Source organism: Eublepharis macularius, chromosome 11 (assembly GCF_028583425.1).
Source record: "Eublepharis macularius isolate TG4126 chromosome 11, MPM_Emac_v1.0, whole genome shotgun sequence".
Lineage (NCBI taxonomy): Eukaryota > Metazoa > Chordata > Lepidosauria > Squamata > Eublepharidae > Eublepharis > Eublepharis macularius.
Genome location: NC_072800.1, coordinates 6284889 through 6307838, shown reverse-complemented (window position 1 = coordinate 6307838; position 22950 = coordinate 6284889). Strand labels below are relative to the sequence as shown.

The 22950-nt window shown below is 45.6% G+C and overlaps 1 protein-coding gene across 1 annotated transcript in view; it reads right to left on the bottom strand.

The window, feature by feature from the left end:
* The window catches only part of FHOD3 (formin homology 2 domain containing 3), a 472076-nt gene that overhangs the window by 241290 nt on the left and 207836 nt on the right, over nt 1–22950 (bottom strand). Inside the window, 1 exon segment of the mRNA XM_054990826.1 lies at nt 7846–7913. Within this exon segment, the coding sequence (XP_054846801.1) occupies nt 7846–7913 (68 nt within the window).

Below are 22950 nucleotides of genomic sequence, written 5' to 3'. Positions count from 1 at the left end.
AGGCTCTATTTGCTGTGGCGGGTGCTGGAGGCCCACCCCAAAGCCAGGTGCTTGAGGCAGAAGCTTGCACTGGACAGGGGCCTGCTGCTGAGGCTCCCGCTCCTCCTGCTGCTGAGACCCAGCAGTGGGAGCAGGGGCAGCATGGAGAGTCCCTTGAGGTGGACATGGGGAACATGACTTTTCCATCCTTCACGTTCACCCCAGGGACTCAGAGGATGTTGGAGGGCCTAGGGGAGAGGCCCACCATCGGTGAGATGTCCCCGGTGTTCTCTGAGGCCAGGAGCAGGCCTCTCATGGCTATGCAGGAGGAGAGGATGCCGGAGGAAGAGGAAGAGAGTGTGGAGGCCACATCTCTTCCTCTTCAGCCTCAGCCATCTTTGTCTGCAAAGCTGGGGCATGGTGTGTCCTCCCCAAGCACCTCACAGGAGGTGTGTCCTGGGGGGGCCCAAACATGCAGCCCCAGTGTGGCGTGGGCCCTCCAGTTCCTCTGACTTCTGGGGACATTTCCAGAGGTTGGAGGACTCCTGGTTTGCTCAGTGCAAGTATTGTAGGGCACAGATCAGTCGAGGGAGGGATGTGAATCATCTCTCCACATTTGGCATGAGGAATCATGTGAAGAGGCAACACCAGGCAGTGCTTCTTCGGGGGGAGAGTTCAAGTGGCAACACATGGCTGCCAGCTAGCCAGAAGGAGGAAGGCTCCTCTGGTGCTCTCCCTCCACAGTTTTCTTTAGGGCAGGGACGCCAAGCCTCTCTGATGGAGATGCTTGGTGAGCAGGGCACTAGTGTGCCCAAAGGGGGGATCCAGAAGGTGAGAAGGCACATGACGCGCTTCATTGTCAAGATGATTGCCCATGATGGCCAGCCATTCTCCCTAGTCAATCAACTTGGCTTCCAGAAGCTGCTCCAGGATCTCGCTCTCTGGTACATGATCCTTGCTCACATGACGTTGAGCAGGACCGTGTTGCCCTTGTTTTACAGGGCTGCCAGGGACCACGTGAAGGCACAGTTGTCCCGCGCTGCCGGGAGGACTGTGCATTTCACGTCCGACATCTGGACCTGCTCTAGTGTGCACCACACGCTCCTCTTGCTCACTGCTCATTGGTAGCAACCTGAGGACCTTCAGGGTGGGGGTGGGGTGTCCAATGTTAGGCAAGGACAGATGGGAGACCGCCGGGCCAGCTACTGCAAGGCTCTGCTGCACGCCGAGGTTCTTGATGTGGCACACATGGTGGAGAACATGGCAGCCACCTTGAGGAGGGAGTTGGATGACTGGATAGGCCAGAGTCGTGTTACCATGGGATGTATGGTGACAGACGGTGGTGCAAACATGAGGCCAGCGGTGGCGCTGGTGGGCCGGAAGTGGATTTACTGTGCGGCCCACAAACTTCACCTTGTGGTGAAAGATGCGCTTGGTTTGGGCTCTCCCAGAGAACTCTAGGACCCCGCAACCCATGAGCTCCAGTGTCTCCTGCAGAAATGTCAGAGACTCAAGGGTCACTTCTCATGCAGTGTGAGGTCCACTCACGAACTGCGCCAGAAGCAGGCCGGGACAGGTGTGCCGGAGCATCGCCTGATCACCAATGTGGCAACTTGCTGGAACTCCACCTGCGCCATGCTTGAGCGATTGGTGAAGCAGCCGGCAGCCCTCGAGGTGTGGCTCTCAGAGAGTGACACTTGGAGGCAGGTGGGTGAGTTCAGCCGAGAGGATTGGCTCACCATCCCCCAGACAGTGTAAGTCCTGAAGCCCTTCAAGGACTTCACTGTGGTGGTCTCATCTGACACGGCGACTGGGATCTGGTCATTTCTCTGGTGCACACGCCCCAAAGTTCAATGGCCTCTTTTGTGGACCCAGACGCACCACATGCAGACTTGGTTCCAGGAGTGTGCACGCTCCTGAGAAGGCTGCAGCAGGGCATAGATGCCGGGCTAAAGCCTGTCATGGAGAAGGAATTGTACATCTTGGCGACCATGTGCAACCCATGCATCAAGGGCACTTTTGCTGAGCGGGATGGGAACCTCACACGTGCCAGAGACGCCCTCTGTGCGGGGGTGAGGCATAGTCAGGCCAAGAGGGGCCACCTGTCATCAGTGGGGGCGGGTGGGGGCCCCAGCTCCGTGGGTCCCCCTCACGCTCCTTATGAGCACGCTCCCCCCGTGGCCACCGCCGGAATGTCCATGGAGATGGAGATGGACATGTTCCGGCAGCCCCTCGGCCCCTCTGGGATCATGAGTCGTGTGAGACAAGATTCAGTGGAGACAATGGTCAGGGATTACCTCGCGGAGCCCTGAGAGTTGCTGTCCACCGATCCACTGAGCTACTGGGCCAAGAAGGAGGTCTGGCCGGACCTCTCCCTCGAAGCGCAGTGGCTCCTCTCATGCCCTCCAACGAGAGTGGAGAGCAAGCATGTCTTTTCATATGTGGGCAACATTATCAGCCCACATTGCTCTCGCCTTCTCCCATGGAGAGTTGAGTAGTTGCTGTTCCTGAAGGTCAACTCTCGGCTCTTTGATTTCTCAGGAGTGGACTTCCAGAATGACTGAGATGAGCCCTCCTTGTGGCCTGCATCCTCTGCAAGTCTAGGACCTGGGGAATCGTGCTCTTCCCACAAATAAAATTAGTTAGAGCACCAGCAGGAGGTGGGTGGAACTCAGTGTCAGAAGGGATGCATCCTGCAATTTGGCCAGCCCCTCAACCACACACATGCACAGAATGCAGCAGCACTGACCCAGTCCCTGCGGGTACTAATTTGTTCAGTTAAATGTGAATAGAGGCCCCAGAAATATTGCTTGGCATTGCTGCTGGAATGGGAAGATGGGGAGAGACAGGATAGGTTGTGTAAAGTTAAACTCTAACACAACAGGAAACAAAAAAGGGGTGTGAGCGGGAAGGAATAATGTGGGCAGGCACCAGCTAATGATGAAGGCTAGATCTGAACAGTGCCTCACAAGCAGTTTTCAACCTGAAGCTGGGGGGGGGGCGGGGACCTCAGCAACTGTGCTCTGCAAATGCCATTGTGTTGTGCGTGTGACTTGGTATTTTCTCATTCTGCTCTGTGGTGTTTCCCCACTGGCTGAACTCAGAGTCTGGCTACAGGAAATGACAATGGTTCTGCTGGACTAAGTTGCAAGAGCATCCCCCCTGGTTCAGTTTGGTCTGGGTGGAATGGATGTGATACTGTGGTGCAGTTCCTTTTGAGCCACTTTAGTGCTGTTGGGTGGGGGTGTAATCAATGTTGTTCTGATGTTGTTGTTGCATGCTGTTAACCCGCCCTCTGCTCACTTGTGGGGAGGGCGGACCAGAAATCCAAAAACTGAAATTCCCCCCTACAAAATGGGTGTGTGTGTGATTCTCTGGTGTGATATTTTGTTTCAAGGTGAGATTGTATGTTGTGATTTGAATGTGCTATTAATAATGTTCCCAGACCCAGAAATCCAAGAACTGAAATAAAAAAAAAATAGGTGTGTGATTCTCTGGTGTGATGTTATATTTTGTTTCATGGTAGGATTGTATGTTGTGCTTTGAATGTGCCATTAATGCTGTTCCCAGAAATCCAAAAACTGAAATCCCCCCCCAAAAGGGGGGGTTGATTCTCTGGTGCGATGTTATATTTTGTTTCAAGGTGGGATTGTATGTTGTGATTTGAATGTACCATTAATGCTGTTCCCAGACCCAGAAATCCAAGAACTGAAATTTTCTTTAAAAAAAATTACATGTGTGATTCTCTGGTGTGAAACTGAAATCCAAAAACTAAAATCCCCCCAATTGTGTGTGTGTGATTCTCTGGTGTGATGTTATATTTTGTTTGAAGGTGGGATAACTTCACCTCTCTGGGGTGAAGTTGATCACTCAGTTTTGGCTGTATTGAGGGAGGCTGATCATCAGTTCACTTCTAGTTGTTCACTCGCTTCATACGGCTGTGTGTATTTTTAAATCAAATTTTTCTTATTGTGATTCTCTGGAGTGAAGATAGTCCTCATAGGGAATAATGTGGCTGGGAGGCCGTATGTCCAATCTCCCTGAAACTTGGGTGGTCGTGGGAGGAGGGTTGGGAGAGGGTCCCCTGCAGGTTTGGTGCAGTTTGCTTGCAAAATGCCACCCCCAGCCTTCTAGGAAGCTTCCCCCCAATTTTTCCCATAGGAAACAATGAAGACAGGCAGTGGCTGGGGGGACCTTTTAGGGGGGGGGCATAACATGCCCACCCAAAGTCCAATCTTCCTGAAACTTGGGTGGCTGTGAGAGCAGGGTTGGTAGATGGTTCCCTGATAATGTGGTGTTATTAGGGAAGAAAATGACACCACTACCCCGCCCCAGGCCTCCAAATAGCTGGGAGCAGTGTTTCCCACTGGAAACAATGGCCAAATCTTCACTAATTTTTTTTCCTGCTCTGGGTAAACCAGAGGCAGGAAACCCTAATCTTTTGGGGTTGCACACCCCTATGTCTGAACTCTGTCTGAACTCCTGCTGTTTCCCTGGAAACCCCAATCTAAGCCCAATTTAGCTTGACAGGCAGGTCTTCCTTTCAAGTGTGGAGCTCCAAATTTGTTACAAGGGAGCAAAGACCGGGGGGAGGGGAGCTCCCAGCTCTGCAGACAGTGGAGAGGGAGAGAGACAGCTGCTGTCGGCATTTTGATAGAGAGAGTGCATTGGAGCTTGAATTTACTTTGTGTGTAGTGGGATATGGATCTATCCCTTCAGGTTCCACGGCTGCTGCCAGGCTCTGGGCCAAGCTATTATTTATTATTGGTACCTTTCCTGCTGCCTGCTCAGGTAAGGTTTCTGGAAGTGGTGCGGTAGGGATCTATCCCTTCAAGTTCCAGGGCTGCTGCCAGGCTCTGGGGCCAAGCTATTATTTATTATTGGTACCTTTCCTGGTGCCTGCTCATTTCAGGTTTCTGGGAGTGGTGCAGTAGGGATCTTGACGAAACTTGGAGGATGGCTGGAGGAGAGCCTGCTGGCCCCCACGAACATCCAACCACGAACATGTTCATGAACAGGTCATGCTCGTAAGTGTTCGTGAGTCCCTGTTGGTGGATGGCAACGAACAACGAACATCATGTTCATTTTTTTTTCTGTCAGTGCCTATCTCTATCAACCATTTCACAATACAACACTAATTTGTGGCAGTGTACATAGATTCAGGTGGGTAGCTGTGTTGGTATGCAGCAGAAGAGCAAAATTTGAGTTCAGTTTCACCTTAGAGACCAACTAGATTTCCATGGTGTGAACTTTGAAGAGTAAGAGCTCCCTTCGCCAGACACTGTATCTGACAAAGTATCTGGCAAAGAGAGCTTTGACTCTCGAAAGTTCGTAACCTGGAATTCTAGTTGCTCTCTAAGGTGAAACTGGACTCAAATCTTACCCAAAACATGTTTCTTTAATTGATTTGCAGATTTCCCACCTTTAAAACAGATAAATAAAAATTTCTTTAAATATTTTTTCTTTTAAACAGATTAATAGGGTTGCTGCAGGCCTATTTTTGGAATAGGAATTGCACACACAACACTGCTCAGGTGGTTGACATAATCAGCTTTACTAGTGTTTAGGGAGTGAATCCAGCTTTCTTTCTTCCCGCCTACCTGTGTTCCTACCTGGAGAGAGGCCTATACTACTGGGTTTCTTTAATTTCCATCTATACTTCTACTGGAACCTGCAATAGAATGTAGCAGCCAGAGTGTTGACTGGGGTGAGTCGCAGGGACTATACCACTCTTGTTCCATCTACACTAGCTCCCAATTTGCTTCTGAGCCCAGTTCAAGATGCTGTACTGGCTTTTAAAGCAGCTTGGAACCAGCATACTTTAAGGATCACCTTCTCCCATATGAACCTACCCATTCACTCCAGTCATCGTTGGCACCCCAGCTTCGGATGCCCTGCCATGGGAGGCTGGATGGGTGGCAAACAGAGGACAGGTCTTGGTCGTGGTGCCAAAAATTTGGAACTCCCTCCATGGAGATTTGGCTGTCTCCATCTGTCACTATCTTCTACCAGCAGTTAAGACTTTGGGGGGGGGGTTGGCATACCCCCAGTAAACTCTTCTTTACCTCTTCCCTGGTTGTGTGTGTTTGTTTATGTGTCTATGTGTTTTAATTTTATTTATTTATTTATATTATGTGTCTACATGTTTGTTTTATTGTTTACGGTCAATGACTGTTAAGAACCATCAACAACAGTTACGTTCCTAAATTCCAGTATACAGAATATGAGATATAAAAATACATCATAGAATTTAAAATACATATTTTAAAGCATGAATATTGGTAATATCCTATTGAAAGGGAGTCTACATGTTTAATTGTATTTAATGTAATTTTAATGCTTTAAATGTTTTAATATTTGTTGTTTGCTCCCTTGGAGACCCGCTTTTGGATGGAAAGGTGGCATATACATTTGTTAAACAAACAAAATTTCTCCCTTGTTTTTATCACAAAATTCCATAGATCTGCCAATTAATACATTTTAACATGCTAAGTTGAAGGGAAGGTGGCATGGTATAGCCCAGTCTTATCAGATCTCAGAAGCTAAGCAGGGTCAATACTGGGATGAGCCACTACCAAGGAAGACTCAGTGGAGGAAGGCAATGGCAAACCACTTCTGCTTTTCACCTGGCTTGAAAGTCCTTTGCTGAGGTCACCATAAGTTGATTGTGACTTAATGGCACACCCACACACAATATCCACACACATCCACACACAATAAGGGTGGATTTTATGCTGTTAAAGCAGCAAAATAAGTTTAGGTTTGATAGGAAAGTATTGCATATATTTTAATTTTTAAAAAACTTTTGTTTTATCTCAGAAGAAAAAAAAGAAGAAAAAAAAAGTTTCCCCCCCCATGGCTTCAAGATTTCTGGAAATTTACAGCTGTACCTTGTACACATGACAGTTCGTATGTTGAAATCAACATGCGTAGAGGGTGAGCACGAATGGGTGTACTGGCTCCAGCTACGCAGATGCTCTGAGCACACAGACTAAGCTTATAAGAAGTGCATGCTCACAGGACCCCTTCCCTGTTGCAGGGAACATTTGAAAATGCTGTGTGTTTCTGACCACAAGGAGGGAGTCTAAGCATGTGTGTTCTACGCCCACAAGTTGACAGCAGTGTGCGGGAAAAGGTGGAGCCACTTCCTTTCTACATTTCAACACACGTGTGTCATACAATGTCATGTGCAGAGGGCTAGTCATCCTGGATGCGGAACTACTTAACTGGTCAGAAATAAAAGATGATCTCAAGGAATAATTGTATATATTATAGGCTTTGAGTCCTTGCATCTTCTTGTCGAGTTATTAGACATCTTGAGTCTGATGAGGTAAGAGGCAATATAGACAGACAGACAGACAGACAGACAGACAGACAGACAGACAGACAGACAGACAGACAGACAGACAGACAGACAGACAGACAGACAGACAGATGTGGTGTAAACCCCAGACATTCAAATCCTCCCCATGCTCTTCAAGGATACCACTGTCGCTTCTATGTCTTGCTGACATTACTTTGAGATTCCACATGATTGTTAAAAAGATGACATTTTTGCATGTTTCTGAACACGGAAGCAACACCGTATCAAGTACTAAGGAACACTGAAAAGCCTTTTTCTCTTATGCTCAGAAAGTACAGACACCTTTCTTGCCCAAGGCTCTATTACTCTGCCCCAGAATATTCCGTTCCAACTGTTTTAAGCACGTACTTTGGATAAGTGCTCTTGAGAGCAGGGAAGTTGGGAAACGTGTGAGGAAAAGAAATACGTGGTAGATCAGAACCTTTAATGAGACAACATATAAGACAATTTGATCAAACCAGAGACAGTAAACTGAAAGCATCCCGGTAAGAACACTCACTTACTTGAAATATTTGTTTCAAAGAGAAGAGGGCCCGCCTCAGCTCCCGTCCATTGGAGTTGTAGAGTTTTTCTGGGGTGAAAACCAAAACAAAACAAAATAAAAACCTTTGTAATGGAAGACTGACGTCTTTAATCGCTCTTCACATCCATGTCACCGACAGCCACTTTAGCATGACATGGCCTGTTCTAGATCCTGTTGCCTGGAAACGCTCCCCTCCCCCGGCCCCGAATCTGGACATGGACTTTATATATGGACCTGTGCATCACTTGGTACTGAGGCCAATATGATGCATGAAGAAGGGAGCGGCATGGGACTGGCAGGGCAACCCCCCTGTTCAGCACCCACAGGCCACCCTCTCTGCAAACACTCTGGAGTGGCCACACTGCGCCCAGATAAATGGGCCTGCTTGCCAAGATGCCAGCCCCTGCTGAGATTCCTGTAGGAACCAGGACTAGCAGTGAAAGAGAGAGAAGCCATTTCCCCAGAGACAACAACTGTTTCTCCTGTGGAAGCCACGGCATGTCTGCGTCTCGGATGGGCCTCTTGATGCGGAGATGCTGGGAACAAAAGGCGCTTCAGGGTCTCCTGGTAACCCCACAATCGAGAAAATCGCTTCCACCCATTGAGCAATGGACGATCATAAAATGCAGATCACTTTTCATCCACTCTTCCCCTCTGTCCTTTCTTCCCCTCTGGAAGTGTCGCCATGGACCACCATAAAAATCCATCTCCCCTCATCCTCTCTTCCTCCTGTCCCTTTTGTTATTCTTGACCTGTCACAAACACATATATTAGGCTCTAAAGTACCCAGTCAAGATCTCCTTTGTCCCACCTGAGTAGCACATCATTTCCTTTTGTAAAATTTCCTGGGAACCATTTGACAGGGCCTAAGCCCACCCCGGGTCTAGCCTAGGGGCTGAAATTGGCTATATAAGGGAGATGCTCAAACTCCCCAGGATACCCCACCTCGTTCCTCCTACCCCACCCCACCTAGTGGCATCTCACTAGGCATTCTGCCCTTTGCTGCTGAATCTCTGCCCCTCGTCAGGACAGGTGCGTATTGCCCATCAGCGATACTCATGCTAATGCAATAGTCTCTATATTTCCTATCTGTACTTCCTAGCCTTGTAGTGAATGTGTGTGTGTGTGTTTCTTGTACTCTGTATACTCAATATTATTAAGTAAAAGCCGTGATTCATTAAAATATTAGTCTCCCCGCTTATTGAAGGTGGTTCAGATTACTGACCCTGGTATACATTTGGCCAAGATCCCTGATATTAGCCTACTGTACATTAATTCCCCATTTTTAGAGCAGTTTGGCTAACAATCCTCGTCTTTCTTTGTTTTGAGATGGAGAGCTACAGTAGTTTCTCCTTCAATGGCCAAGTTTTTGCTAGCACTGGATACAAACTGGAAGGGAACACCCATCTTTAAGTTAATTTTAATGGGGAACTGCAATGGGGCAAAAAAACTGGGGCATCTATGTGGCTGTCAGATGTGCCCCGCTTATCTGCCATGTATTCTCTGTATTGCAGTCTAAGCCTCTGAGAATGTGTGAAGATCTACCTGTGTAACTGTCTAACTGTGTAGGTAGGTAAGTTTATTGTTTGTGGCCAAAGGCCGTTACAATCCATTCACATAAAACACATAAAACATTCTAGCAAGTAAACATATGTACAAATATTAAAAGATTTAAATGATCTAGGCAGAAAATACTAGTCGGATAAAATTATTGCTGTCTCTGGAAACAACTCTAGCCCGGATTTTCTTGGCTGCTAAGGTGAAGAGAGAGCCTCTATAAGAAACAAATGCAGCAGTGTCAGACAGGAGAAAAAACAGCTTCTCCAAGTCTGAAGAGGAGTTTAAACCAATTAAAAACTCTTTTAGGAATTTATTCCTTGGCTCTGTATAAAGTGGGCAGGATAGCAGGTAATGTGGTAAATGTGAGCACCACAAATACAGTAGCGGAGGGCTTGAGGTGTTTTGGCATAGCGCCCAGCTGGCAGCACTGTGGGCCCAGTTTGGAACTGAACTGAGGTAAAAGCTGTTCTGAGGTTGTGAGGGAGGATGTTGACCAAACAGGGCACTATAACATGGTCCTTCTTGAAAAGTTTAAACCATGGGGAGAATTTAGAATAGGCGATCGCCTGCCTATCCATTACGGCGTCACAGTGGAGCACCCATTCCCGAATGTTAAGGCCAGCAACCGGGACACCCTGGGAGTCGTCACAGATGGAGTAACATTGAAGGATGTTGTTATAGCTGGCTAGTTGTATAGCCTCATTTTTCACATAATTTCATAGCATAACCTGTGCAATAGATTGGTATTGTTATTACACTCCTTCCTCCAGAATCTGAGCAGGGCTAGATGTACACGGGCTCTGACTGAGGGCAGGCCAAGCTCTGCTCGCATAAGAGCTTCAGGAGTGCCTTTTGGTAAAGCCAGAATTCTCCTTAAGAAATGGTTTTGGATAGTGCGATTGATCTAAGAACTGTAGATTTGGTTATTGCCAAATGTGCCCTCCAAGATAGGAATTTTGCTAAAGGTAATCCTCAGGTATTTAAAGGTTCTATGGTGGTTCCATCTATGGTCCAATTGTACCTGCGAGGTCTTTTCCTAAAAAACAAGACTTTTGTCTTGGTGTAATTGATGTTTAAGGCCTCTTCTTTGGAAAAGTCACCAAGTTTATGTAAAAGCCTTTTAAGGCCAACACAGGTAAGAGAGACCAGGACCATATCATCAGCATATAAAAGAACTGATATTGTCTGTGATCCTAAAGGGGGGAGGACAAACTCAGGGCCAGATAACGTCAGGATAATATCATTTAGATATAGGTTAAAAAGTAAGGGGGCCAGGACACATCCCTGCTTTCCCTCTCTCAGAATTGGTATTGCCTCTGTTAAAGAGCCTGAGGTGCCCACCCTGATTTTAGCAAACATGTTAGAATGGAATTCCCGCAGAAAAAACAATAGCCGCCTATCTATGTTTGAGGCAGCCAACTTCATCCAGAGGCGTTCTCTGTGAATGGAGTCAAAAGCGGCTGTTAGGTCCATGAAGGCCGCATACAGAGATTTAGTGGGGCCCTTGATACTTTGGGATGCTAGTTGGTAGAGGGTTTGACAATGGTTGATGGTACAATGCCCTTTGCGGAAGCCAGCTTGCTCAGGACAGATGACTTGGTTGGAGGCTTCCCAATCCTCCAGTTTACATAGCAGAGATTTGCTATACAATTTGGCAGCTATGTCCAGCAAACTTATTGGACAGTAATTCTGGGGATCTGCTTTGCTCCCCCTTTTAAACACTGGGACTACTATACTATACTACCACCCTGAGGGGAAGACGCCTGTTGAATTTACCTGGGTCAATAACTTAGCTAAAATGGGAGCCCACCAATCATGGAAGGACTTAAACATCTCGGGGGGAATCAGATCCTCACCGGGGGACTTGCAAGAGACAAGTGAGGAAATAAGACCTCTGATCTCAGTCTCAGTAACAGGGGGCCATTGCGGCAGGGTAGAGAGATCAGCGGGATGTATCTGCTTGGGTATCTTGTTCTGGAGAATTGAGGAGGCCCTGAATACTTGGCTGAAGTGTACATGCCAGTCTTTCACTGAGATTTAGGCATCCAACTGGGGGGGGGGGCATCTACCTGTTTCAAAGGATACTAGTTCCCAGAACCGAGCCTCCCTCTTTTCTTGAACTGCCAGGCCTAATTCCTGCCATAATAGTTTGGTGTGATCTGACTTCTTCTGTTTCAATAAGTTTTTGTAGGCTGATCTTAATAAGATAAGATGATTTAGAGATGTTCCTTTCTTCAGGTGGCGGATCTGTCTGGTGTAATAGGCTAACTCTTTCCTGACAGTTCTGCATTCTTGGTCAAACCACCCACCACTGGAATAAGTTCCAGTTTTGGGGGGTCTGTCACTAGAAAGTAGAGGATTAAGAAGCTGTACTATGCCCTCAAAAAGTGTAACACCATTGAGGCCATCCTGCAGTAATGCTTGATGCTGTGACTGCAAGTCATTCTTTGCCAATGACTGGGCTAGGTTGGCATGGAGCTGTGGAGTCCGCTTAAGTCTCCTTTTACCAGGCAGGTACCCTTCTAGAGGACCTGAAGCAGGCTTGAGAAAGATGTTGTCCCTAAAGCCCAGCGAAAGTCTCAACGGGCAGTGGTCACTCTCTGTTCTATTACAGACCTCAAAGCCCAAAATATACCCTAAAAGCGAAGGGGAAATCGCTATGTAATCAATTGTACTGGCTCCGCTAGAGGATAGAAATGTGAATGTACCTCCAGAAGTGTCAAACCCAGTGCCATGTAAGATGTACAGTTGATAGAGAGCATTTCTAACAGTCTTAGGCCTGGCTTGTTCAGAATCGGGTCCTGTGATGACCGATCCAGAAAGCCTGCTTACTCAGCAATCTGATTGTTAACATTGGCTGGAGATTCGGAAATGCCAGGGCCAGTTCTAGCATTAAAATCTCCGCACAAGATGAGATGTGAGTTGGGAAAGTGGAGAGCTAAAGTTTCAAGGGTGTTAGATGAAAGATCCCAAATGTTTTCTACATTCTGAACTTTTTGGCATTTGGGAGGAATGTAAATATTGACACAAATAAGAGAACCAATACATTGACCTTGGATCAGTATGATCTGGATATGATTCTGAGAATCACTTTCCAATAGCTGGACATTAATATTTAAATCAACAGAGACAAATACTACCAGGCCCCCACTACAACGGCTTCTGGTATGGAATTTAAATGGGGAGACTGGACTTCAAGATGGCGTCAGGGAAACAACTCGCCGAAGAAGCTCTTGTTTTTTCTCTCATTTCTACAGCTGTTTTTGGTCATTAGCTGTGCTGTGCTGAACTGACATTTGGCACTGCGATAAGACTGCCAACAAAGTGGAGCGATATAATTATCTTGAGGAGTTTCTTTTTTGTCTAATTAATGCGAAAACACCTAATCACATGGCCATCTCGTTCCTGAAGAGTCAGAGGACAGCTTAACTCTTCGTAATTTACTGTAAGTTGTGGCTCCATAAACTGAATCTGTTTACCTTTTCAGTTGTGTGGGATTTATAGCAGTTCATGTTATCTTAAAGCCTCTTGCTAAGGCCAAGGTCAACAATGACCAGAGGAAGAGCTCAGCTTTCTGCCTAAGGTATCTTATTGCTTCTGGTTAGTGGATTCACACTCCAAGCAGAACCACATAGAATTATTGGAGGGGCAGAACTAGAGACAGAAGCAGAAACGGAGACAGAAGCAAAGATATGGGAGCCTCTAAACGCTCTCGTGAGACAGGGGACTCCACCTCTCCTCCTCCAGCCTCCAAGCAAAGTAAAGTTGGTGACTATTTTGCCCCTGCTAATACCCCCCTGTACACCATTAAGCAGCCTTATACCCTGCTTCTGAGACGCTGCAGGATAATAATCTGCATGAGGAACGAGAAGGTTATATCTCACCATTATCTGGAGATACGACAGGGAGACCAGCAGCATACTGAATGAGTTCTCTTTACTGACTGCCAAAACAGTGGAAAGGGTTTTTGAACAGCTGAACACAGTGCACTTGAAGCTTGACCATTTAACTCAAAAGGTAACCAAGCTAAACTACAGAGGCCCTACAAAGACGAACTGTACTAACTGGGCAACAACTGGGAAGTCTCCCCAATCACACCTGGGAGAAGCACCAAGGAGTTATGTGGGTCACCACTCCCTCCGATCTAGCCCAGTAGATGACTCTTACCAGCTAGTTCTACAGCCTCACAAGATCTGCCTGACCACTTGCCGCCCTAATGGACGTATCCCTTCCTGGAATACAAAATTCCATGTGTTACAACACCTGAGAAGGCTAGTTGGCAACAGAATTAGCCCACTGGACCTGAGATCCATAGACTCTCTGTGATACTTATCAGGCACGTAAGCTGATATTAATTTTTGACAGTCCATCTATTCCCTCAATACTTCTTCAGCGGAAAAGACTTTCGACACTCAAAGGAATCTTCCCTACACGGGTCTTTGCTAATATGACACTAACTCCACTTCTCAGCATGAAAAACTCTCACCACCCTGGCCCAGTAGCTACGATTAATCCTTTCAAAAGATCTTCAGCTAGGGCCTCTCACCAAGATCTAATTAGTCGGAGTGATCCCCTTGTCTCTACCAAAACAAATGCTAAGCGTCTTCTCTCTGAAGATACCCTTGGAGAGGATTTGATCGGCTCTTTTGCAGCCCTCCCAGCCTCACAGCAAGTGGAGATCACTGATAGGTTAGAACAACTGAGATCTAGGCTCCTGGAAATCAAAGGAGGCAGCCCTACACCATCACCTCAGACTCTTCCTTCCACTGTGATTGATGCAGAAGTGGTTGTACTAAGGCCCACTCCAGCTTTGCCACCTCCTACCCCATCTAAATCCCCAGGGGCTCTCCCCGTGGACAGCAAGTGCTCCCAGCCTACAGAATACATCTTTACTCATCAGTCCACCAAAGTAAACAGAGCTGGGGATAAGACATCATGCCGCTACCTGGAAGATTTTGAATTGGGATCATGTGGCCTATCTGCAAGGAACCAACAAGAAAACTCTTCTGCTGCTGACCAGATGCCCTTTGCTAAAAATGGGTGTACTTGTATGGACCTAGAGGAGGGACTAGATTCAAATGAGAAATCAAACTGACAACTAAACTTGCTTTCATGGAATCTGATGGGGTGGAGGAATAAGCTACATGACCCTGATTTTTTTCAGTTCTTGCATAGGTATGATATATTATGCCTACAGGAAACATGGGTGCAGGATCCTGGTAGCCCTACTCTCCAGGGCTATTGTGCGTTTCCAGTACCTGCAGTCTAACTGTATAGCTGTGGGTTGCTTATCTCGTAGGTGGTTGCTTTTACTTATTGAGCTGGCATTGGAAAGTGCCCTTGAGGTGCCGGCCTGAGCCAGAGGCAAGTAATGAGCTCATCCTTCCCTCTCCTATCCATCCTCCCCCCATCCCCCTCCTAGGTCCTTTAACAGTCCTTATCCCATGGCAGGAACTTCGCCCTATAACTAACATTGCTTTACCTCTTTACATCACTTCTGCCAATGAAGTTGTTTGAGTGCACTGATACTGATGGATCTCTAATAAAGAAACTTTAACTGGACTCTTGTTGTGTCTGCAATGAAGTAACTGGGGATCTAACTGGCAGAGCCTGACAGTGGCCTGCAAAATGGCAGACCCTTCTAGAATCCTGAGTCTTGGAGCCCCACAGAAGACAACTGAATGTGTAATTAAAACTTTTGCTACTTAATGGTCCCAACTAATCAGTTAAAGACTGCAGCCATTCCAGCAAAGAACAGATATGCCAAATGGCTAAAACACCAACCCTTTACAGATCACAGCTGCCATGACTGTCCTTACTTCCTTTTCTCCATTTTTGTATATTCCATTCATTCATCTATATATGCACGTTCCCCACATACATCATTCCCAATGGGAATGGTCATCATTAAGAGAGATTTGGTAAGGATACAATTCCCAGTACAAGCAGGGTGAACTACAGCCGAACAAATAAAAAAAGTGAAAGGGGCTCAAGACCGAAAAATGAAAAAATGGAGGTGTGATATAGCACGGGGCCCTTGGAAATGCATTCAGTTCAGAGGGGGGGTTGAGCAGGAGAACTTCTTGCTGGGTTGAATCCTCACATTCCACATAAAAAGAAGGCTCTGGAAGTAAACAAGCTTTGTCCCTCTTTGTGTGAAAACAGAAAACACAATGGACATGTGTTGCAATCCCAGCAGCCTCCGCCAATATGAAAAAGACACCATAGTCGTTGTTTGCAAACTTTCCAACCAATTTTCTTTCCTTGGCACTAAATAGAGAGCCTGTGGACCAGTTTTCTTTCTCTCTCTTGCTGTTCACACTATGACTTCTTCCTTGTGCAGTCAACAAATTCCCAACACAAAACACCACAAAAAGGAATCCCTTTTGGAGTCAGAGACTCAGATGTACATTTTAATTATCCTAGCTCAAGAATTAATTCACTGGCATGTACAAGTACATTACGTTTCTTGGCCAGATAAATCCGTATCTTGTCAGGAAAGCTTATGTTTGCTGAATTTTATATTTAAATGTCTTTTATTGTATTCATGTGTGAAATAAGAACAAAATTATTCCTTGGATAGATACCACCATCTGGCCTTTGTTAGAACTAAATTCCCTTTATTTTCACACACGATACTGCCACAGTTACATCCAGAGGGTCTCGAAATCCGGGCTTATTTGCACATAAGAGCTCTGGAACTGGATTTTTTTTAAAAAATAGATCTTCTCTCAGCTCATTTCCTAGGCTCATAATACATGTGGGTGATCTATGGCCTCAGAACCAATTCCTTTTTAAATTACTGACCCACTAGATACTCAATTTGCTTCTGGAGAGAGCAATCCAATCTGAAATCAAGCAGGACTCCACTTCCCAAACCTTAAGGACACAGTCCAACATCTTCACATGGTAATTAAATGGGACACACTCTGTATGGTTACCGGGATGTTCCAAAATTCAAATCCAAAACAACAGCACTTTAGAAAAGACTTTAATGCAGACCCGCAACCATTATTCCTAACTACCAATCACCCAGCTAGATGTAATTGCCATCACAGGCTTTCTTATAGAGTTATTTGATTTTTCATTGTGATAGATGATTTCTTCTTCTTCTTCTTCTTCTTCTTCTTCTTCTTCTTCTTCTTCTTCTTCTTCTTCTTGCATTCGGGAGGTTAACATGTACTGACACATGCTGGTTCCCCCACCCCCCTTTACTAAAAATGAAATATTAACTACCTTCTAGTTGAACCTCAAGTGTACACAGTCTGGTCCTCTCAATGTAAAGGGCTCTCTCCCCCTCCCCTATGACCCTTGATCACATCAGCTCCATTAGTCCCTTGGATGCAATAATTTATGTAGAATCAGCTCCTCATGCTATTGGCAAAGCCAAGCTCACATCTGGCGACACGTTAACAGGAAGCAATTCTGCTCAACTTGCTGCTGCCCAGATGACCTCCTTGTTTCCCCTCCATGACATTGTTATGTTGGCTTTAAGTTTGAAAATGACGTGTTCCTCGTGTGTTTTTTTTTCAAGAACTCTGTGAGCAATGTTATATTGTCAGGGTAAAAAGTGTCAATTCTAAATTGTGTAGGTAAGCTAAACGTTGCTGCTCAGCAACGATTGGTGATCTTGGGCCACGGCACCAGTCCCTCCTCACAGCAGAAGAGCATCTGCCATCCTTGAACCCCCAGAAGCAGAAGAGGAAGGTGCCATCCCAGAACCCCCACAAGGAAGTATCTGGGGTACCCCCAGGTTGCCTCTATGATGTCCAAGAGGAGCCTGTTAATGGGAAGCAGCCCTGCTTTTCTCCTCAGATTCATACTCTGAAAACCTCTTCCCAGCTGCAGCTCCTGAGATCTCTCAACTAACATCTCAAGCCAAGCATTGCAAGAAGACCTGCCACCATAACTAGGCGTGGCAACACTCTCTTGCATCCCCTCCTCCTTAAGTCCTCTGTCCATCTTCAGCCTCTGCTGGAAAAACATCTAAGCCTTTGCTCTGTTGAATCCAGCCCCTGTGGTTCTGCCCCCCAACATACACCTTGCTCCTGTAGTTCCAGAGTGCCTAGCAAGAGACCTTCTGCAAACCTATTGTGGAAGAAAAGCAGCATGCATATGCAATAAATAAATAATGGTGCCATCATTTTCAGAGAACTGCATTGCTTTAGGCTTCAGTTTTAACAATAAATGCAATTTTACTGGAAACTTTTCTTTTTTTAGCATGCCATGTATGGCAGCTCACCAGCGCCATGAGAAACCTCTTGCTTTTAACGCTGGTGTAAGACAGAAGTAGCAGGTGCATGTCAAGCATGTGGCAAGCCACTGCATCTCTCTCAGTTTGGCGGGTGTATCAGCTGTGCATGCCTGCTTTAAGAGCAGCTTTGGATGGTGCAGCAACCTGGATGCAGGCCTGTCTCTTACTTCTTCTGTGTGCTGAGCTGCTGCTCTCCAACTGAAAGGGGACTTGTGTGGGAAAGGTCTGCTGCTGGTTGTGTTTTGACAACTTTTGGACCCTTCCAGCGCAGGTTCTCCTACTTACATGACCACAGCTAGAATGACAAGGGCTGGGTATGTTTGTGCTTTGGTGCTGTGATCCCTTCTGCTGCTGTCCCTTCTCCAGTTCACCAATAAGCCCACTCTGCATTGCCTATCACTAGCAAAAGTCAAATGCTTGGCACAAAAGCAAAAGAATATAAAACAACATCTGGAAGTTTTTCAGCAGACATATAGAACTAATTATTGTAGCATGCCGTTCTTCCATTGAATGTCAGACAAATTAAACTGGTGCCCTGCAAGGCGTGGGGGGAGGAGATCTTTGGGGTGATGCCAAAACAGGGCTTTCTTCTAAGCTTTGTTTTTGTCTGCAAAACATAACAATAAATCTACTGGCAAGACAATGCACTTTCCTTTTCATTCACATACCCCAGAAAAATATGTCAACTCATGAGAAGGATCTGCCACAGGCACAGTGCCTATTTGTACATTAAACCGGTTCCTCAGACAGTCTGATATGGCTCATTCCATTTAAAATCCAGAGATCTTGCCCCAATCAAAATATCTGTTTCTGAATCACACCATAGAGGATATGACAGAGTCACAAAATGAAGCAAGAGAACAGGTCAGGAGGATTTTTCTACCAGCCTGAAGAAAGTCACAGAGTTGCAGAAAAATCTGAAATCTAAAAAAAAAGAGAGAGGAGAATTAAAACTCCCCAAAATACTAAAAACAATGCCTGTAGCTTTAAGAAAAAAAACTATCAGCAGCCATATTGGAGATTGCTAGGCAACCACAACATTATTGCGGCACCTTCCAAGCCTTGGTTTCTGTAACGTGGAGGTCAAAACAGCGTTGGAAAAAGACCCATCCCCCTCCCCTTTTCATGTCCCCTGATGAAAGAGGACACAGCGGGAACAGGCCTTCCAGTGACAACTGGAGACTCACTACTAGAGATGGGCATGAACCGAAATACAAACCAAAATTAAGCATGAACCAGGCCGGTTTGTGGTTTGCAAATCAGCGATTTGTCAGATCCCATTTCTGATGAACCGCCATGAACTTGAGGCTGGTTCATTTGGTTCATTTTTTGGTTCATCACTACAGACAGCCTGATGCCAATCAATCAGTTTCCTAGGCAACAGGGGATGGACTTCCTGCAGACCTTCTGCTGACCCGGAAGTGAACTTCTGCTGGCCCAGAAATGACCTTCTGCTGACCCGGAAGCAATGATTTTCTGACCTGGATCTGATGTTTTCATGAACTAAACGAACCAGTTCGTGAACCAGGGACAGGTTCATGAAAGTTTGTGGTTTGTGAAATTTGACGAACCATAAACCACATGGTTCGTTTTTTTTTTCCGGTTTGTGCCCATCTCTACTCACTATCCACAAAATAGACCCCAGTAGTGGCCACTCCACAAGCACACAACTTGGCCCAGTACCAGTGACAGCTGCACAACTCAGTCTTGGCCCAGCACCGTCCACCACCACGCAACTTGACCCAGTGCTGTAAGCCACCACACAACTCAACCAAACTTTTACCAAGGAAAGAGTGCTAGGGGGAGTGATGAAAGAAAAGCTGAAGACAGGAGCAGAGAAAGGGAGATTGGCTAGTGGATGGGAAAGAGAGAAGGAAGCAGCAAGGGGAGAGACTAGAGGGGCTTTTAGGAAAAAGAAAGAGAAAATTGTGAGAGATGGGATCCCCCCCCCCCGCGCCACAGGTCCTTGAAGGTCCCCATTTGCTGGTTCTGAAAACAAGCCACATAAAGGAAGCTAATTCACATAATATATGTATTGGGCAAATTTACGTTTCATGTTTTTCACTAAATCAGAGGGGAAATGAGGAGTGGTCAGCAGAGGAAAATGGATGGATGGTTGGTATAAAATTGTGGCCTGGAGAAAGGGGCCACGCAGAAGAATCAAAAAGCACTTTTTGGATTCTACCACTTTAAGATGCACGGAGGTAGTCACATGTTTCAGTTCTTCTAGATTAAAAAAAGCTTCACACGTATCAAAAACTAACACGTCACAGAGAAGATTTTGTTTAATGCTGAGAAACTTTTCTTTCCCTTTCCCATGAAGGAATGGTCAACAAGCAACCCTGCTGCCAGTTTTTACCAAGCATCCCCCACCCCCGTTTTATTTCTGTTGTGCCACTAAGCAAGGCCGGGAGCTGGAGCAGCTAGGGTGGGCAACCCCCTCATCAGAAATCAATACAGATCTCCTAGCATAATATAATTTGGTCTCATTGTATTGAAATGGAGAGGGTATTTTCATACTAAATGTGTGGCAGGAACACCGGATATAAAATAGCTCTGTCTATGGCTGCAGCTCAAGCCCATTTGGTGTAGTGTTTAAGAGCAGCAAGACTCTAATCTGGGGAACTGGATTTGATTCCCCACTCCTCCGCTTGAAGTCACAGTTCTTTCAGAGCTCTCTCAGCCCCACTCACCTCACAGAGTGTCTGCTGAGGGGAGAGGAAGGGAAGGTTATTGTAAGCCACTCCAAGACTCTTTAGGGTAGTGAAGGGCAGGGTATAAAGCCAATTCTACTTCAAATTCAGCAGCTGGGATGGCTCTACTGGACAGCAATTTGAAGTTGTGATTGCAGCAGAGAAGAAACAGAGCCATGCTATATCATATCTCCAAAATGCCAATAGAATTATTAGCCATGTTTGGGTTTTGTTGTTATAACAAATGCCCTGGTCACTTATGGCAAGCAAGAATTGCCTCCTGGCAACCAAGCAGTGAAGTCTGAGTAATCTGGAAGAGAGAGAAGATTCTTCTTTTTTTCCTGGCTATCAATGTCCCACAAATTACTACTGTAGGTAAATATGAAGTCAGACTGCAAGGAAAAAAATGTATATGGTGAAATAACAGTAATGAGGCAAGAGAAAACAGATAGATAAAGACAGACCCCAGAGTTTAAAAGCCTGCTTCCATTTTAGATTGGATACCAGAGATTCCAAAATCTTGCCCAATCCCAAATGGATCTGTGATTTGCCTCAGCCTATCCCATGGAGTTCCTAAGAGCCCTCCGCACTGCCCCACATGCCGTGCAACCGGGGAAGGCAGAGAGAGGAGCTGGGAACACAGCGGCAAAGTCTAGGTCCTTATGCCCTGTTGCATGGGGACGACAACATGAGGGAACTGGTATCTTGCAGCTGTGTTAGATGCTCCCTTAACTTCTCAACGGCTACTGCACTGAGCATCTACATAGGGCTGCCCTTGACATTGGAAAATATCAGTTCAGGCTTAGAAGGCAGCCAAATGGTTGTCCAGGGCCATTTGTATGAAGCACACACTGTTTTCCAGTCTAGGACCCAGTTTCGAGGTTCTAAGAGAAATGCCTCTGTAAGAAAATACATGTGCGCACACATGTATAGGGTGGCGAGAAATGTTATTGTCATCTACTGCTTTATTTTGAACGGCTTCTGCATGCTTTACAATCTTGGATTCATTGTCTTCTGATGGTTTATTGTAGTTTATAGTCATTATTATTTAATATTTATAATGTTTATGTTTTTACTTTCATAATCTTTACACATTCCTTTTTTTAAGTTTGCACACATTTTCCAGCTGTCTACAAGCATTCTGGGAAATTAATTCACATTCAGTCTGCCTGCTCATCATCAGTTAGTGCCTTTTTATGGGCTTGGATTCATGGTAGTAATAATTAAACATAAATCGTTACTTGGTCTCCTTTTAGAACTCAGATTCAAACACACATTCATCTCTAGATCACCCAAACCTGAAAATAAGGCCATGATAAAAAGTCAAGTGGGACAACATGCTTGTCCAACATTTATTAAATCTACCTCATTTTTAAAAAAACTTCATCTCAGTTTGTCACGATCATTTGGGCTTCCAAAACATTCTAGGGAAGGCCAATGTTCTATTTAATCCACAAAATCTTAAATAAACTGCTTGAAACAAAAACGTCTCATAAGCTTGTAAGTTTCTCTTTCATTCCTTTCTTATTAGGTTTCAATAACGTTTTGCTAGAAATAAAGCAATTCCTTTTGTTCAAACAGTCTGGGCTCCCAAAGACCTGAAATATGATAAGAAGAGCTGGCTGTGAACTGAGCCATACAACTAGTTCCCAGGATTCGCACAGAGACCCTTATGCAAAAGCCGCCCCTTTCTCCTGATGAATCAATGTTTTCCTCATTATTTGTGCGCAGAGAGTAGGGAAGACATGAAATGATCCCATTTGGAAAGTGCTGCAGCAGGTAACTTGCTCAGTGGATCAGCCATTATCTGGCATGTGATGCTTGCTTTCTTCAGATATTTGACAAAGTTCAATTATATTTATTCATTTATTCGGCCAGTGACCAGTACAAAATAGATACAAATGTTTGAAACACATGCTATAAAGAAATAAGATTGAACCAATCAATGGTCAGTATTTAAAATTCAAAATTAGAAATCCATGCCTAAAATTCGTGCATGAATTCTGAGATTCACAGAGTGGAACCTGCAAACTAAAGAGTGGGACCTGGTAATAAGTGTGGTTCATAGAATCGTAAAACCATAGGGTTGGAAGGGGCCCTTAGGGTCATCTAGTCCAACCCCCTGCACAATGCAGGAACTTTACAAATGCGAGTGGCATTTCCGTGTCTCAATAGCCAAAGTCAGAGATGATCCCATTCAGACAGGAATTGGCCCTTCAAGGCCTTAGACAAACAAACCTGTGATCTACCACTAAACTAACCTGCCCCAATATCCTAAAGAAAGGGAGAATATTTGTGGGTAGCCTCTCAAAGGGACTCATTGTATGTGGACATAGATGCAGAGGAGTTAGCCGTGTTAGTCTGTGGTAGCAAAATCAAAAAGAGTCCAGTAGCACCTTTAAGACTAACCAATTTTATTGTAGCATAAGCTTTCGAGAATCAAGTTCTCTTCGTCAGATGCATGATACAGAGACTGGTCAAATACAGAAGAGGAGGGAGAGAAGGGGAGGAGAGAGAAGAGGCAATTAGGGGAGGAAGGGGGAGGGAGCAATCACCCATCCATTTCCTTTCCCTGGTC